At 30.2% G+C, this 20302-nt stretch overlaps 1 protein-coding gene across 3 annotated transcripts in view; it reads right to left on the bottom strand.

Moving 5' to 3' along the window:
* LOC114327362 (vesicle transport protein SFT2B) overlaps positions 1-19740 on the bottom strand; it is a 31555-nt gene extending 11815 nt beyond the window's left edge. The window contains exon 1 of one of the 3 annotated variants that reach the window (XM_028275950.2): positions 19445-19740. In XM_028275950.2, coding sequence (XP_028131751.1) covers positions 19445-19513 — 69 coding nt within the window. In that variant the 5' untranslated portion in view covers positions 19514-19740. Of the gene's footprint in view, positions 1-1783; positions 1948-2003; positions 2026-19444 lie in introns of those variants that run through there. The other 2 variants (XM_028275952.2, XM_028275951.2) reach the window with 2 other exon arrangements.
* Between the last annotated feature and the right edge of the window lie 562 nt (positions 19741-20302).

Here is a 20302-nt window from a genome sequence, read left to right as displayed (position 1 = left end):
AATAGGAGACTATATCGAATAAAGTAAAAGAATTTTCTTGAAAAACATTTTTTCGTTTCAAATCAGACTATCTAGTAGTTTGATTCTTGAACAAGCACAAATGCCCAATGCTAACACTATGAACCAATATAAAATATGAATTAAAAATATTATATTTTTATTAATAAAACACAAACCCTCATAAAAAAACCAAAATTCATGGTGAAAGTTACTTACGAATGCAAATTCAAAATAATCTTCAGAGTAAAAATTAAAATTTTCGTGATAGTTAATGTTAACTTCATTGTAAATAAAAAAACCCATAAATTTACATATCTACATTTATTTTTACATATTTATTATTTACATATTTACTTTTACAAACATCACATTCACATTTAATTTTTACTCAGAGTATCAACTAAATGTTTCTCATTGTAGCATAATATATAAAAAAACTATGGATATGAGGATCTTTCTTTATTGAATGTTTTCATTGTCCATTTTTTTCATTTCAAATCAAATAAACTATCTTTGAAATGTGTGTGTGTGTGTGTGTGTGTGTGTGTGTTTATGTTTTATTGGCACTGGTTTAAGTAACCATCTGGCCAGTCAATGTGTTTTGAATTCTCTCTTTTACAAAATATATGCTTAGTATCTAAATTAAAAACTATTACTACTACAAGTTTTTTTTACTCTGTTTTTTTTATTTTTTTTTTTAATATATTTTTTAACAAATTTTTTTTATTATATTTTTTATTATATTTTATTTAGTTATTTCTCTTTTGTTTTTTTATGTATTTTTTTGTATATTTTTTTTACTACGTTAAGGCCTAAACCCGATTCAACCTCGCGGAGGTTTAGATCTTCTTAGTAACTTTTTATTTTATTTAATTATTATTTTTTTATAATTTTTTTTATTCTTTTTTTTCAGAGCTTTAATTTTAAACAATTAACATGGTTGTATAAAATTTTATAAACATCTAGATTGTTTGATTGTAAAAGGTATATAAGATTAAAAGGAAATCGTACATTAACTTGAACTAGATTGGTATAGAAATTTGATATTTCAATAAACTGTAAAGGACATTCTAACAGTATATGTTGTAGATCAGCTAGCTCTCCACATAAACCTTCATCATTATCTACAAGTCCTATTTCTCTTTTGTAGACTGGAGTCAGACAGTGATTACTTCTTATTCGACAAATAGTTTTGATAAAGCCTCTGTTGTAAACTTGATTAAACCATGTCTTGATGGGAAGTGTAGGCTGGATTTTTTTGTAATAATTTCCTTTGTCTGAATTATTGTATTGTTCCTGCCATTTCGTCCGTTTGATAGATCTGATAATAGAAATTATGTCTCCCATAGGAAGTTGATAGGTTTGCAGAGCGGATTCCTTCGTTGTTGCTTTTTTAGCCAGCTCATCTACTATTTCGTTGTTTTTTTTATTCCAATGTGTGCTTTTATCCAGCACAATATTATATTTTTGCCCGATTTCAAAGCTTCACAGTTCATTGCTATGATGTCACTGATGATATAATTTTCTGCAAAATTATGTACATTATAATTCAATTTCTTTACAATGCTTTGGCAGTCTGTAAATATAACATAATTGAGTTCTTTTTGATTAATACATATTTTGTATGCTTATTTGATTGCAATGAGTTCAGCTGTGAAAATTATCTTTGAAATGAATTTTAGTAAGACATAACATAATATGTATACGCTAAAAAACTTTTTTTATGGTATTTGTAAGATAATAAAGAAAAAATCACAGTTTAAGGCATAGGTTTGATAATCACCTGGTCAAATATACGACGATATATTGAAAACATCTTGGCCTACTGTAGAAGCAAACAAAATTCTGATTTGACTTTGACACTGCCACTTCTAATGTTAGATTTTGATGGTATATGAGAGACACAATACTTTCCTTATCCACAGAACCTGTCTAATCTACTTGATGAGAATTTCTTCTTTACAAATCACTATTTTCACTCAAAATATACTAAAACCACTTACAAGCATCTCATGGGGCTTATGATATATTCATATATCGAATGACTGAAAAATCTAGTTCTTATTTTTGTTCGTCACTGCGTCAATATTATAGCATTATAACAGATCAGCACAAAAGACCATTGATTGAATTTTATATTGCATTCATTATAAAGTGGGCCCACTCATTTATTGTGGGCTTAATGGTTAACTATTATTAATAACAATTATTATCAATTTAATTAATTCCTAATTACTCTATTCACTATTACTCTATACCCTATTAGAAAACTACTATTTTAAATACCTATACTTAATCATTAAAAAAAAAATAAGAAGAAGAGATACACGATAAACCAGATGGAGCGATGATATAAAGAGGAAAACGAGCAAGTGGATAAATGGTGCTCAAGACCAGAATATGTAGAAGAAATTGAAGAATTCACTATGTTAAGCAGTAGACAAGAATGTCTGACTGATGATAATGAAATCATTATAACTTATAAAATAATTCTTCTTGCTGTGTTATCAGCCTTCCATGTTTTATTCTATTTGAATCTTAGACCTCCACATTGGTTTAACTGACCTTGTGGTGTCCAATCTTTGCAGTTATCCCTACAGATGACTCTTATACAGGGTGTCCAGAAACTCTACCGACAAACGAAGACAGGAGATTCCTCATATAATTTTAAGACCATTTTACCCAATTCACCTAGTCCGAAAATGCTTCCTAAGGGAGCTAGAGCTCTTTGAAGATGGCGCCATGTAATTAAGTTTTTCTTAAATACCTCCAGAACGCTTCTATCTAGAAAAACGAAAATTTGTATACATATTTACTTTCTAGAAATGAATCGATTCCATCCATTGCGAATTTCTAGTACTGGTCATAGGCGTCCGTTTTGGGTAGGGTAACGGTTATTTTATCGTATAACTTTTTTGTCTTCTACTTTTAAGCATTTTTGATACTGGATTATTAAATTGTGAGGTATTCTAGTACTAAAAGGTACTCTTACTTTAAGTCGGTAGGACACACCGTTTTCTAGAAAAATCGATTTGAAAGTTTTTAGTTTTGGAAATTTGAAAAAAAAAAAATTGAAAAAACTTAAAAAAAAACGATGTATTTTACCAACTTAAAGCAAGAGTAACTTTTAGTACTCGAATATCTCATAATTAAATAATCTAGTGTCAAAAATACTTAAAAATTAAATACAATAAAGTTATGCTATAAAATAACTGTTGACCTACCCAAAACGGACGCCTATGACCGTTTCTAGAAATTCGCCATTAATGAAATCGATTAATCTCTGGAATATAAATAATTGTACCAGTTTTCATCTTTCTAAATAGTTTTTTTTTTAAATTCAAAGAACGAAAAATTTTCAAATCGATTTTTCTAGAAAACGGTATATCCTATCGACTTAAAGTAAGAGTACCTTTTAGTACTAGACTACCTCACAATTTAATAATCCAGACTCAAAAATGCTTAAAAATTAAATATAAAAAAGTTAGGCGATAAAATAACCAATGCCCTACCCAAAACGGACGCCTATGACCAGTACTAGAAATTCGCAATCGATGGAATCGATTCATTTCTGGAAAGTAAATACGCATACCAATTTTCGTTTTTCTAAATAGAAGCGTTCTGGAGGTATTTAAGAAAAACTAATTACATGACGCCATCTTCAAAGAGCTCTAGCTCCCTTAGGAAGCATTTTCGGACTAGGTGAATTGGGTTAAATTGTCTTAAAATTATCTGAGGAATCTCCTGTCTTCGTTTGTCGGTAGAGTTTCTGGACACCCTGTATAAACATTAAGATTAGCTATCTTATATGTGTGTTTCTCGTTCGATATTTGCCTTACCTCAAGTACTTTATTTCTGTTGTTTGTATTTACTTTTTATTCTTTTTGAGAGTAACTATGATTCACACATATACATCAGGACAATTGTATATTGCCTTAAATACATTGCTCTTACTTTGGTGTGAAATTTATTTTTGTTTTAGTTCAAAGAATAGTATCAAATACAATATAATATAAGAATAGTGCAGTTTCATTGTTTTCTCTACTGTTTAGTTCTTTATCTCAACTCTAACTCTCTCTTTTCTGTGACTTCCATCACCTCAATAATGTTTTCATTCAGTTTTAAACCTCCTTCCACAAATTACAACAGCTAAGAGTGTTATGGATAGTGTGGTACCAAGCCTTTGTCTATATTTCATATTTCTTTTCTCATTTCAGTATGTTCGTGTAGTTTTCTAGGTCTTATACTTTTAACACTTTACGAAAGACTTTTTGATTGTGTCTCTTCTTTAATCTGATTCTAATTTTTCTCTGAACTCATTCACTGATTTTTTTTTGTTTGGAATATCATTTCTTTCATCAAAATTATTTTTAAACTTATTCAGACCACCAGATAGTTTGGTTCTTATTATCTGATGTATACTGCTCACTATTTTTAAGGTGCATAAAATTTGTAAATTTACAAATAATTATATTTATGCAAAGGTACGGAAATTTGGTGAGAAATGAAGTGATATGAGACAGTGATATGAAATGCTAAGATTGATAATACAGAGAATGATAAGAGGAGGAAGGAATACAGAAAGTACAGGAGGTTTAAATACAATTCAATAAAACCTTTTAGAGGCGTAGTAGATCTCGTAGTAATAGCACTTAAAGAAGAAGATATTTGTGCAATTTTGGTAACGATTTCAGACTGGTTGAAGTCAAAACATCAAAAATATATAATTTTCTGATCTATTCACAAAAAAATAAAATAAAACTGTTAAGGTATAATATGCCACAAGAAAATATATATATTTTTTATCTCTATAATTTATTTCTATAAAATATTAATTATAAAAAACTAAATATTTATTACAGTTGAGTCATAAAATCCATATCTGTTAATCGTTTATATTTGTGGTGAAATTTTAAATGGAATCAATGATTGTTATCACACTTTTTTAATTAGTTTAATTCACTATTTCAATTTTGGGAGCTGATAAAAACGTGAAAGATAAGCTCAAAATGTTTAGACTTTTTATGGAGTCACAACAATTGCAGGTGGCAGTTTATTAATAAATAATCGTTTTTTGATCACACTACCAACAGTCTAAACTATAAATACAGGTCTTATCAGCACTAGCAGCTATTGATTCTTATATATACAAGTCTTTGCACTGTAACATGTCTACAGTTGTTATCTTTTGTCTAATCTTTTAAAGCTCCATAAGAAAATTACAAATGGAACAAGAGACTAAATATAGTTACTTAATTGAGATCAATGCTTAAAATCACTTCATAAAACAGTGCACATTTCATTATTTTTTATTATTATTAAATATTTCATAATAATCTCCCTTTTATAACACCAACAAGGCTTTGTGATTATAGCAGGGTGGTCAGCTATCTCTCTAGGGCCCAAGGTATACAAGGAAGGTAACAAGGCCAGTACTACGCTTCATCCGCCTACTATTACCCCTGGTTTTACCCAAGATACTCAGGCTGAGTCGACCTGGGACCTGTAGACATTTTTAAAAATGTCTAGATGTTCTTGCCAGCACTGGGATTCAATTCCCGGCCTTCTGCATGGAAGTCAGACATATCAGTCATTAAATATTTAATATTACTTAATATTCCTGTGCAGTCTGCAGCTTAAACACGTTTAACACAAGGTAAATTGACTAAACAGTAAATTTTTTGGTTCCTTTTGCATATTTTAAACTTAATAGCATATTTTTTATTTTCCTAACACAGTTAATCCATTAAAGAGAGGACTTAAAAGATACTTAAAGAGTTTAATAGGACAGTTCTCATGTGTTATAATAACTTTATCAATATTTGATATGTTTAATATGATACTTATTTATCTTATTTGAATATTTACCTCTGGATATTTTATATGCCTATTTTGTGATATTTATGATTTTCATATTTGGAGTATAGTTTAATATAGTAAATTTTGCCATTTTTATTTTAATTATATTTGCATTCTTTCTCTTTTATTTGTGAATTTGTGTTTTTTGGGATTCAAATATTTAGAAGATTGTGCACTTTCTATTTTGAAGAGTTGTGTTCTTCCTTTTTTTGTTGTTTAATATCTTTTCTTTCTTGTGTTTCTCACCTATAAGAACTACCTCACCCATAATCTACACAGACTGAGCAATAGTGCCTTTGAGCCTAGTGTGTAACTGTATTCTAAAATTAATTCTACGAAATCTAGATCACTAGATATAGTACAGCGCTAAGGGAAGAATTATTTAAATTGATTAAAATCTTATGTAGCACTTTTGAATCCAAGTGATCAGTGACAAAAACTAAAAAAACATGGTCTCCAGAGTTTACTTTTTAGTACAGTATCTGACAGACAAGTTTTAAAGCAAAGCACTATAGTATACAGTTACTGTAGTGTAGTTTATGTGGTTTTCAATAAATCATATATTATTTAAAATTGGTGTAATGGTTTAAAATTTAAAAGATCCTCACATTATTTATAGTGCCTTTACTACTTGAAAACACTTTCGAGTATTCTGAATAGTTCTCAATTTGCTATTTATCTTTTAAGTACAGTTCTAAGAAATTTTTAAATAATACAGACAATTAAGAGGTGGAAGCTTGAATATTTCGGTCTAGCTATAGTCCTGTAAGTTTAATTGTGGAGGGCAAAATAAAAGAGATGTAGAAAGAAGACAAATCTCCTGGTTACGAAATCCAAGTGAATGGTTTACTCTGAGCTCTAACCAACTATGAGCTGCTATAAGTAAAATAAGAATTGCTTTTGTGATATCGCTATACAAGTGTTAAAGAGTACGAAATTGGAAAACCTAGGCTAAGAATAGGAAGCAATAGAAGCTGATACTAGAACAGGCCAAGACCCACCATGGACTGTAAAGCCAATGATGATGATGATGTTGATATCCAACCTTGGATAGAAGATGGAATCTTAAGAAGAAGTAGTTATAAGTCTGTGAAAAATATGGACTAAAAATGAATATAAAAAGCACTGAATATACAGGGTGTCACGAAAATATTGGTCATAAATTATACCACAGATTCTGAGGTCAAAAATAGGTTGATTGAACCTAACTTACCTATACGGAGAGAGTCTGTAAAGTGGAATAAATTCAATATCTCAAATACTAATTGTTTTTTTGGAAAATGCTCAGACCCGTCGATTAGTATTTCAAATTGTCCTTTTTGACATTCAATAAAAATGTATACAGGGTGTCCCAATTTAGAGATATGACGTCATCGTCGATTTTCTTAAATGGCAACACTGTCATTTTGATAGCTAATTTGATAGGGTTTGTAAAGTTATACATAACTGCAAAATATCAAATTTTTATTCTCTACCATTTACAAGATAATAGAAAATAACAAAGTTATATCTGTAATTTGGAATATATTCAATAATTAAAATACTAACTGTTTTTTTGAAAAATGCTCAGACCCGTCGATTAGTATATCAAATTGTCATTTTTGACATATAATAATAATGTATACAGGGTGTCCCAATTTAGAGATATGACGTCATCGTTGATTTTCTTAAATGGCAACACTGTCATTTTGATAGCTATTTTGATAGCGTGTGTAAAGTTATACACATCTGAAAAATTTCAAAATTTTATTCCCTACCATTTACAAGATAATAAAAAATAACAAAGTTATGAAGAACAAGAAGTAATCAAATAATAATTGAATTTATTTATTTCAATTAAGCAAATGCTCATAACGTTGCCCATTGACAATTTGACAATAATTGAGGGCATCATTATGAGTTTTTGCTTAATTTATTGAAATAATTAAATTCAATTATTAGTTGATTACTTCTTTTTCATAACTTTGTTATTTTTTATTATCATCTAAATGGTAGAGAATACAAATTTGAAATTTTGCAGTTGTGTATAACTTTACACACCCTATCAAAATAGCTATCAAAATGACAGTGTTGCCATTTAAGAAAATCAACGATGACGTCATATCTCTAAATTGGGACACCCTGTATACATTATTATTATATGTCAAAAATGACAATTTGATATACTAATCGACGGGTCTGAGCATTTTTCAAAGAAACAGTTAGTATTTTAATTATTGAATATATTCCAAATTACAGATATAACTTTGTTATTTTCTATTATCTTGTAAATGGTAGAGAATAAAAATTTGATATTTTGCAGTTATGTATAACTTTACAAACCCTATCAAATTAGCTATCAAAATGACAGTGTTGCCATTTAAGAAAATCGACGATGACGTCATATCTCTAAATTGGGACACCCTGTATACATTTTTATTGAATGTCAAAAAGGACAATTTGAAATACTAATCGACGGGTCTGAGCATTTTCCAAAAAAACAATTAGTATTTGAGATATTGAATTTATTCCACTTTACAGACTCTCTCTGTATACGATAGTGCACACACAAAAAGTCACAGCCCTTTGAAGTTACAAATGGAAAATAGATTTTTTTTCGATTTTTTATTGAAAATTGACATGTGGCATTATTATAGTAGCAACATCTTAAAAAAAAATTAAAGTGAAATTTGTGCACCCCATAAAAATTGTATGGGGGTTTTATTCCCTTAACCCCCCAAACTTTTGTGTATGTTTCAATTAAATTATTATTGTTGCAATATTATGTAAACACAATATTTTTAAAACTTTTTTGCCTCTCAGTACTTTTTCGATAAGCCAGTGCTTATCGAGATATTTTGAATATTTGTCGAAATCCACCACATATTTGTATATGGTTAAGTATGATTATAGAGAGCTGTTAATAATCTGAAAATTTATTTATATTTTACATTATTAGGTATATTTTGAAAAAGAAGCCACATCTCGATAAAAGGTGACTTATCAAAAAAAGACTAAGAGGCAAAAAAGTTTTAAAAACACTGTGTTTACTTAATGGTACCACAATAATAGTTTAATTTGAACGTACATAAACATTTAGGGGGTTTAACATGGGGGAACAAAACCCCCATAAAATTTTTATGTAAACCTATTAAAAAAGAAGCTGGCTTAATTAAATTAAAATTGGAATTAAAACTGGCTTATCTAAAAAATACTAGGAGACAAAAAAGTTTTATAAATGTTGTATTTAACTAATGGTACCACAATAATGAATTAATTGGAACGTACACAAAAGTTTGGGGGGGTTTAACGGAACAAAACCCCCATAAAATTTTTATGGGGTGGACAAATTTCACTGTAATTTTGTTTTAAGATGTTCCTGCCATAAGAATGCCCCATGTCCATTTTCAATAAAAAATCTCCAATAGTTTTCGATATATTGAAAAAAATCGATTTTCATTGTGTAACTTCAAAGGGCTGTAACTTTTTTTATGAGCACATTTGTACTAAGGTAAGTTAGGTTCAATCGAACTATTTGTGACGCCAGAATGTGTGGTATGATTTATGACCAATCTTTTCGGGAAACACCCTGTATAAATATGATATTAACAAAGAGAACAAATATAAAAACAAATATAAACTTAGGAGGTGTACCTACCAATAGAAAGGGTTGATAAAAACACCTGGGAACCTGGATTCCAGAAAACAATGATCCAACAACAGAAATAAGGACCAGGAAAGAAAAAGCAAGAAAGGTGTTTGTAAAAAGGAAAACAATTCTCTGTAACAAAGACCTTAAGGCGGGTTCTCATTAGTCAACCTCACTGATCAATAGCGCTGATTCTATGCAACTGAACATATAATTCAAATTCACATTATTTCAAGGATATTGAATTTGGTCTACAAAGTGCTAATTTTAAAAATGGCTGTAAAGAAGAAAATTGTGCATGCTGGCGTTCGCATTGTGTGTGAATATTTAAAAAACGTAATTAAAAATAAGAAAACATGAAAATTTCTCAAAAAAAAAAAATAAATAAAATATGGAAACAAGAATGGAATAATATTACAAGCATGTCAAAAAATTTATATTTTTCTTTACATCAAGAACTTCCTCCGCCACCTGAATACATATTTAAATATAACCTGCCAAAGCAAGATATTTCTACTATCGTCAGATTAAAAACTCGACACAGGAAATATGAGGCACATCTGCACAAATTAGGAATAATTAATTCATCAGTATGTTTTTGTGATAATGTTTCGATTAGAGATTTAAACCATATTTTCTTGGAATGCAAAATTAACGAGAGATATATAAATCAATTATATTACAATTTACGACAAACACAAGTTCATTTTCCAATTAGTATAGAATATCTACTAAGTTGTCATAAAATGGAAATATTTAAATTACTCATAAACTACTTGAAAGAAACAAATATAATCATTTAAGTGAAATACGTATAAATATAACAAAACTAATAAATTGAGGTAAAAATAAAATAAAAATCTGTGGCTAACGGACTCGCATCCAAGCCATTTTTTTCACACACACACACACACACACATGAAAATTTCTGACTGTCTTTTGCAACAGAAACACCTCTTAAAAATGAATCTGCTTGGCCGAACCAAAACAGTATGGGTTTATACAGATCATCTGTTCCTATACCACTTTTATTTGCTTTTAATATTTTATTCAGTTCAACTTTGTAGGTTGTCCGGATACTTTTAATTTTATTTTAATATCTTTTATAGTCAGGCTTTCTATTTCCATTCCAAAACGAATAGCTTCATATCTTTTTTTCCTCTTTATTATATTTTTATATTGTTCACTTCAAATATTGCATATGAGTTGAGTGAACACGTATGTTGACCTGCTGTGTTACTGTTAATTAACCAAGTGTTGTTAATATATTATTATTCGAACTTTTTCAATCTTCTTCTAAAAAAGTTAAAAGTATCTACTAAATTTTCACTTAATTTTTTCTTTTTCGACAATCAGCATCGTTTCCTTGTAAAAAAATGCCATTAACCAGGGAACAGCAACTTGAAATAAGAAGTGCGGCCGACGTATCTATTAAACAACTTTGTCAAGATCAAACTTTTATTAAATCCATCGTCGATAGTGTTTCTGCTGGTATAGTGCAAATTTTAAATAGCAAACTTGATGTTTATGAGAAAAAGATCGACGACCTAAAAACTGAAATAACAAAAATAAAAACTGACCACGAAGTCGAAATACAGACAATTAAGGCAAGCCTAATTGACTTAAACAAAAAAGGGGATTCCTTCGATATGATAAAAATAACGACAGAGTTGAACCAAATTAAAAGAAAAGAAAGTAATATTTTAATATTTGGTGTTCCTGAAACTGAAATTCATTTGCAAGCTTATATTGAAAATATGTTTACAGCTATATCAATGAATCGAAATCCGCAATTAAATGGTTTACATGTTTCCCGTTTAGGTCTACAACCGTCAGCCAACTCAAATAAATGTCGTCCAATTAAAGTTAAGTTTCCGAATAGTAATCAAGTGACTAATTTTTTAAAGCTAAATCCCAAACTCAAATCATTAGACTGTTATAAGAATATATATATGAGGTCAGATCAAACTGTTATGCAACGTGAGTATACTTCAAAAATCAAAAAGGAACTTAGCGATCGTTTGGCAGCAGGTGAAAAAAAATTGATTATAAAATACAAAAATAATCTACCATTTATTGTCTCAAAAAACCTGTAGTATCATCCACTGGATCACCGAAAAATAATGACAGCCTTTTTGTATACTATCAAAACTGTCGCGGTCTAAATTCGAAAACAACTATATTTTTTCAAAATGTCCTAATATCACAATATCACATAATTGCAATCACAGAATCTTGGCTTCGGGATGGAGTACGCAGTAGTGAACTATTTCCTGAAGACACCTACTCAGTTTATCGTAAAGATCGAAGTTTTGGCAAGTTTGGAGGAGGAGTGATTTTTGCTGTAAATAATAACGTGTGTCATTCAGAACAACATAGTGTAGTGTTTCCTATAGAAAAAATTGATGTTTTATGTGTTAAAGTTTTCAAAACCAATATCAAACCAATCTTCTTTATAACAGTTTATATCCCACCTAACGTGACATTTAGTGAGTATTCTGATTTTTTTGACTATATTGAAACTTTCCATGAAACTCATGAGGTCGTTTTGATTGGAGATTTTAATTTAACAGATCTTGCGGCATATTATGTTAATAATAGTCAAATAACTCCTTTAATTAATAGATTTGTTCAACTATTAAACTATACAGATTCTGTACAATGTAACAAAATAAAAAATATACATGGAAAGATATTAGATTTGATTGTAACACCGTCAGTTTTTAGTTGTGAAGTTACACCTGAAGTCAATGCCTTAGTTCCTATTGATTATCATCATCCTGCTTTAACTTGTTATTTTCCGTATGAAGTCAAAGAAGATGAATATTTTGTTCCGAATCAGAAACGTCTTAATTTTAGAAAATATAACGTAAATAAATTTAATAAACTTTTAACCGAAATGGACTGGAGTCATTTAAAACATTTTTCAGATGTAGATTCTGCTGTAGATTCGTTTAGTTTGTCTCTCCAAGAAATTATAGATAAATGTGTTCCACTTAGTTCAACTAGATCTCAAAAATATCCAGCATGGTTTACATCTGAAATAATCGCCAAAGTTAAACGTAAACATCATTATCTGAGAATGTATAGACGAAGTAAATATTGTTTTTACCTCCAACGAGCTAAAGATCTCAGGAGAACTATTAAATTAGAAATACAACTAGAATATAAAAAATTTATTGAAAGATCCCAAAATTCTTTTAAGTCAGATGCGAGACAATTTTGGAACTTTGTTAATGCCAAAAATAATAAATCACGGATACCTGGTCTGATGAAATACGGTAGTGATAAGTTTACCACGAGTCAAGATATAGTAAACGCATTTGCAAACTTCTTTAAGAGTGTTTATATTTCTGATAGTAATAGCTCTCCTTCTGTTACATCTTATTTTAATTATAATCCAAGTTCTTACTTTAATATCGGTAAAATTACCAGTAACGATATTATAGAAGGTGCAAAGAAATTAAAAAATAAATTTTCCTGCGGTCCTGATAATTTTCCTGTTTCGATACTTAAATGTCACGTCGAGTCATTCATAGAACCACTTGTTGTAATTTTTAACCTCATTCTTAAGACAACAACATTTCCAGCTGCGTGGAAAAATACAAGAGTTTGTCCTATTTTTAAATCAGGTTCAAACTCTGATATATCTAACTATCGACCTATCGCTCTTATATCAGCATTCTCTAAATTGTTCGAAATTATCTTGACAGATTACTTGTATGCTCATGTGCGTTGTTTGATTACCAGCAGTCAACATGGTTTTGTGAAAGCTCGGAGTACGGCAACAAATCTTTGTATATTTACAGAATATGTTTCGTCAGCTTTAGATTCAAGACAACAGGTGGACGTCATATACACTGATTTCAGTAAAGCATTTGACCGAGTCTCACACAATAAATTGCTAACGAAAATTAGATCAGTTTGGAATTTCCAATAACTTTCAAATATTACTGAAATCATATTTAACTGATAGGAGTTTGTTCGTAGAATATCAAGGCTTTCGATCTTTTCGTTTTGTTGCCACGTCTGGAGTACCTCAGTACCTCTTCTCCTTTTTGTTAATGATATCTGCTCCATCGTAGACTCTGAAACACTGTTGTACGCGGACGATATGAAAATATTTCGCAAAATTAACCATATTTCCGACTGCGTTAAACTTCAACAGGATATCTCTGCCATTAATGAATGGTGTTTCGATAATCAACTATCCTTAAATATAAAGAAATGTAAAGTAATGTCCTATACCCGAAAGATCAATAACATACATTTCGATTATAAGGTCAACAACATTTTACTGTCTTCTACCTCAGAGTTTAAAGATCTTGGTGTTATATTTGACAGTAAATTAACATTCTCAACTCATATTAATACCGTGGTCTCTAAAGCAACCAAATCTTTAGGATATATTACTAGAAGCTGCAGAGATGTAACGTCTGTGGAAGCTTTGCGTAGTTTATATTTTGGACTAGTTAGTAGTAAACTTAATTACTGCAGCGTGGTATGGAATCCTAATCATGCAGAACTTGTCTCTAATCTTGAATCTGTTCAAAAAAGATTCTTAAGATATTGTTACCTCAAAAAATATAACAGATATCCGGTTAGAGGCTATAGCTATAATTTACTCCTTTCTGAGTTTGGATTCCATTCACTGCGTAAGCAGCGTGAAATAAACGGCCTAATATTCATCTTCAAAATTGTCAATTGCCTAATTAATAGCGATGTTTTGCTTAGCCTTGTAGACTTTAATGTACCACGAGCTGTGTCACGTTCAGGTGTAACTTTTCATATTTCGGTGCCTAATTCGCAACATAATTTCTATTGTCCGATAAAAAGTATGTGCAGAAGTGTCAATAACTTAAGATCTGTGGACATTTTTTTTCTTAGTTTTAACATCTTTAAACGCGAAATACGCAATAGCTTATCGAATTGATGCCATGTTATTTTTCTTTATTAAGGTCTTTGTTTATTATTGTGTATGTGTATTCACAACAGAAACATTTTTGGTTATTCTTTATTTTATTTTATATTTTGTCATCAAGTGTTCAGTCAATGTATGTAGTTTTCTTATGTACACCTTTATGGGTTTATACCTGGTGGATGTATATTTCAATAAATAAATAAATAAATAAATATGCACTCTTCTCTCTGGTATAATTCTAGGAACTTGACATTTTCATGATATTATATATCTATGGTTTTCACAAAGTATTTAACCTCATATGCTGACTATTTAACCCCACAAAATACAAGTCAACGCAACTGAATGCTAGTTTTCACTGTCAAGCAATGGTCTATCTGATAGAATCATTTCCTCTGATCCATCAAAAGTAGGAAGGCTCTTAACTTTTATTGAAATACCATATGATAGAACAATATCGCTAAATCGACGTTCATATAAATCTATTTTATTTATATAGCATAGAATCAAGGATATTGATCAATAAGGTTGACTAATGAGAACCTGCCTTTAGATTAGAACTGAGAGTAACAGGCTCTGAGATAGTATGTGTTTTCAATACTATAATATGGAATTAAAAGCTGGACACTGAAGCAAGTACACATAAATAAATTATAGTCATTTGAAATGTGTTACCTAAGTTATTATGTGTCCATGCTTCAGAATAAAACAAACATGGCAGTATTGCATGAAATTGGCAAAGAATACGAAACAATAAACACAATAAAAATAAGAAAGTTACAATATCTGAGACACATAATGGGGGAGAGTGCTATGAAATGCTAAGATTGATAATACATGGAAAAATGAGAGGAGGAAGGAGAGTGTCATGGTTAAAAATTATAACCCTTAAGTACTAACATCTTAAATCAATGATGTAAACACTAGCTAACCGCCTGACAGACGGGTTTTAGTAGTAATTTTTGTTTTTGTTAAATATTTTAATGCAAAAAAATATCTTGATGACTTACTGAAAGTATTCATTATCTAAAAAACACAGCAATTAATCTAGTTTTTCTGTATTTATTAAAATAAAAAACATTATAACAAGAATGGAAGGATTGTTTGTGTACCTTTTTACTACTGAAAAAAAGTGTGATAAAAATTAAACAAATTAAAGAATCTTAATAAAAATTTATAATTGAGTTAAACAAAGACTAAGAAAAATGAAAATAAAAAGGTTTTTAAAAAATGTTAAAACAAAAAAAAAACTGACAGGTACTATAGCTAGTACAGTGTAGCAATGGTAATCAGTGGCAACATTTTCATCACAAATTGATTCCACTTCGCTTACGTCGTCTTTTACCTCATCAAACCATTTCAAAAGAGTTTATTCCCTTATTTGATGCTTTTTGACGAACTGGGGCACATTATATGTAATGACGAACTGGGCACAAACACTATAGGGGAGTGCAATTAGAACGAAAAGATACAATGTTTCGGAAAAAATCAAACAAGGTTATATTTTTCTAAAACTTTTTTTGTTAGTTTATAAATATGTTAAAGTAAAAAGTTCTACTCACAAATTTCGCCGCTAATTGTTTATTAATTGTTTAAATAATAACAATTATTTTGTATAAATAATGTTAAGAATACGGGTGAATTCAACATTTTATTTTGATAAAAAATATTTTTATTTTAGTTTTGATTATGCTGAACCCGAATCTGACATTACAATTTGCAAACTCAAAGTGGCGGATTCAAAATGGCGGATTTTTTCCTAAAAATCCTTAAAAAGTAGTTGTAAAATCCGAATTTTTTTATAAAACGTGTTTGTTAACATATATGTGGATATTTTTGAGAGGTTGCTGAACCTGAATCAAATTTTGATAATTTAATAAAATGGCAGATCCAAAATGGCGCATAACTTAAAAAATAGTTGTAAAATCATAATTTATTTACAAAATGTATTTATTTCTGCATATATTTATTTTTGAGAGCTTTGATAAACCTATATATACATTCAAAAACGACCGCTTTAAAACGTTAACAAATTGTTATCTTAATAGTTTTTGTATTGATGAACAAAATATGTATTTTTTTGCTCTTAATATGAATCGTTTCGTTCGCTCTTAATTAAATTCGGCCTTACTCGTAATGATGTGAAAATTGTGCTTTTACCTTTTCAAAAAATTGTTGCAATAAGATCATAAATAAAAAAGTTATTCTTAGTAAAAAGCTCTGCATATTCTAAAACTTTAAATGCAATCATAAAATATCAATTTTTATCAATTTTGTACAAGGTATGTCAATAAATAAAAATTTCAGTTAGGAGTAAAATACCTATATTTTTCATAATACTGAAAATTGTTATTATGAAAAGTTGTTCAGAATTAAAAACGATGTGTCAATATGCAATTACACTCTTCTAATCAAAATATTGTGAACTATAAAGGTACATATTTATTGCGCAAAATATAATTTTTTTTATATAAGTACATTAAAAAAACTCAACCGTGCACTTCTTCCAACGCTAGTTTACAGTGCGCCAATGTGTGTGAGAAGGGTGACTTTAGCGTTATAAATAAAAAATTACAGAAGCTAGAGATTTAATTTTAGAAAAATCTTTATATAAGTTTTTTTTTGTAAAATTTTCTGAATTTTTCAATGGTCAAGTCAGTTTTTTTCTAAAAATTATATTTTCGGAGTTATTTAAAAAAACATCTAACTTCGCTGTTCATTTGTTTAAAAAAAAAATGAAGCACCCACTTCTCGAGTAGAACTTTTTGATATGTTGTTTATTAAACATTTCTTAATGAAATTACAAAAAGTTTTATCTTGTTTGATTTTTTCCGAAGTGAAAATCTAAATGCACTCCCCTACTAACACCCCGTCTATTAGACGGAAATCACACTTTGATCCTAAATATCTTTCGAATAAGAACCTGCCGCAAATTGCCGAATTCAATACTACTAAAGAACAACCCAACTTGAAAAGTCATAAACGGGTGACCTTCAAAATTTTCTAGGAAGGGAAATATCCCACTTTCGACAAGTGATGCTGTCTGAGAGACGGGGTGTTAGTACTTAAGGGTTAAGGGACTGGCATAAGTACCAAGGGCGGATCCAGAGAGGGGGCCATGGGGTCTATGGCCCCCTCCGAGAATTAAAAAAAATATAAATTTAGATATTTGCAGTTCAAATGTTTTTAGTTTCAAACATATATATGTACAAAACAAAGGATAAATATGTCTTCTGAACTAGAGTTGAACAAAAGCTGTAACGGAAGCTTCAAGAATGCCATATAGGATGTTTTGTAAATCAAAATGTTGATAATTTTACAAAGTGTCAATTGTTAGAACGACCTTAGCAGTAATCAAAATGATATCAATTTCTATATTCTGTACACACAAAGAATGAAAAAGAAAAAAAAATGTGGTCACCATAAAGGAATGGCAGCCCAAAGCCTTGTCACGAAAGCTTCATCTTTCGCCAAACTCATGGGCACAGACGGAGTGCCCATACAAAGTCATGAAAAAAACATCATACCACAAGGATTGCGTTCAGGTTGGGCTGGAATTTCTACAAAGTTATCGCAACCCGCAAATGTCAGTCATTAACCCGCTATACTCTCAGAGGTCTAAACAGATACAAGAAAATAGGAGAAAGACTGCGACCAATATTAGAGTCTATAGTGTTCTTAGGTCGACAAAATAATCCTCTAAGAAGATATCGTGATGATGGCCTTCTGCTTCTGGACGAAAATGCTGGACCTATCAATGAGGGAAATTTCAGGGAACTGTTAAGGAATAAGATCGCATCTGGAGATACACCTATCCACAGCATCTTTCCGAGCAACATACGCATATTGTGGTGAAGAAATAATTGAACAAATAATGAATCAGGTTCAAATTGTTACTCTGTTATATTTGACGAAATGACGGACGTATCCCACGTGGAACAGCTTTCTCTAAATTTGAGATACATACACAATAACAACATTCGTTCATTGACGCTTATGAGAACATAAAAATACTTAGTGAAAATCAAGAAAGAGGGGAAGAACTACGCCTGACAGAAGAAGCCTTGAGAAAAATAGTACTAAACTTGTTGAAAGAACTGCACTTGGATCCGAAGAAATGTGTAGGAATCGGTACTGACTTTAATAATACTTTAATAGAGAATAAATTTTGAATGTCTTTATGGCACTCAAAAGTGTGTGAAAATTGACTTAAAACTCACCGTTTTAGACCTAATTTTTAAAATTTGTCCTCCAGTCCCCCCCTCCCTAAAAAAAAGACCATGGCCCCCACCGAAAATCGGTCCTAGATCCGCCCTTGATAAGTACAGCTCTGTGGAAATCTTCATAGTAGAGATAGATAGAGTAAAGATAGTGATGATGATTCCAACCTCTAATTGGGAGACGGTACTTAAAGAAGATAGGTCAGTATCAAAACAACAGAGAGGAAAAAAGATTTCGGCATGAAGATAGAAGAATAAATTTATTTTAAATAAAACACTTGATTTAAAGAGGAATGGATACAATGAATTGTACATCAAGGAACATAGTGGGAGCTGGAAAAAAGTCCACAGACTCTTTTATACAACAATACATGGTACAAAATCTATTTTATAATATAAATACTATTTTCAAATAAGTAACTTTGCTTAAAAACAGTTGCGAGGTGTTGTGGTCTCAAAGAGAGAAGAAACAACACTTGCACTGAGTGTTGATGATATTAATAGACAACAAATATCTTCAATTAACTATGTGTTTAATAATCTACTATCTCTAAATTATGTGTATATCTTTAGGAATTCTATTAATACTAAATTGAAACTAATATTTGGCTCTTAAATAGTTTAGGCTTAAGATAAAGCAAGAAACAAATATAAGATGCTATCTCGCTGGAGCAATAAGATACATATAGCTTTGTCTCAGCAATTCGAAATCTCGGAAAGTGTTCCATTTTACAAAAGAGAAAAAAATAAGTAGATACTTAAAATTACGATCTATTTCTTCTAAAAAACTACATAAAAGGCAAAAGGCATATTTACTTGTGACATTATTCCACTCTCTTCATCTGGAGACTCATTCCCAGTTAAAACTCTTCTCAGCTTATCCATTTTGTTTTCTTTGAAATAGTTTGTCTATAAATAAGTTTGTGCGATGTAGGTTTTAGGGACCTGTGGATAAGTTTCACTTCGGTATTTAGGTAATTGACCTCGTATCAGTCTGATTTTTATTAAAATTTGATTATAATTCACAAAAATAACATACTTTCGGCTGATTTAACAACTGACTCATAAAAACTTTTAAATGTCAAAATTCAACAGGTCAAGATTGCTACCAACGTAAAAAAATTCAACCGGTCAACACTGCTACCAACGTAGGAAATTCGTGTTTTAGAAATTGTAGGAAATACAAGTTGCCTATACAGTGGGGAAATAGATCGATAAAACTGCTTGTTATTTATGCATTGTGAATGAATAAATGGGTCCTGGGTCCTACCAGCTCCAGACGCAGGTCTTCTTGTGCTGTCTATCTTATCTTTTTGATGTCGACTCCGCTATTTTGACGTCTACTTTCTGACTGACCTCTTTTATCAAGTCCGCGTAGAACTTTTGGATTTTTGTGATGCTAATATTTTTTGTAGTCTACCCAGTACAGATTACCAATCTTGTTAGATAAGTCATAATAGTGTGAATCCCTCTGTGGGAATTTCAGTAGTGGTTTTTCATCCACTAGTCTGTATATTTTATGTATTTTCTAGGGGCCTGAATAATCATTTTTTGATTTATATAGGTATTCAAAGTGGAGTTTAGAATTGCCGTCAAGATATTTTTTTGTAATTTTGTAAATTTATACTCAAATGATTGTATAACCATATCGTTTCTTAAAATCTTATTTGTTGA

The sequence above is a fragment of the Diabrotica virgifera genome, chromosome 7 (assembly GCF_917563875.1).
Source record: "Diabrotica virgifera virgifera chromosome 7, PGI_DIABVI_V3a".
Classification (NCBI taxonomy): domain Eukaryota; kingdom Metazoa; phylum Arthropoda; class Insecta; order Coleoptera; family Chrysomelidae; genus Diabrotica; species Diabrotica virgifera.
The sequence above is the reverse complement of the archived record's forward strand: the minus strand, read 5'-3'. Positions and strand labels throughout refer to the sequence as shown.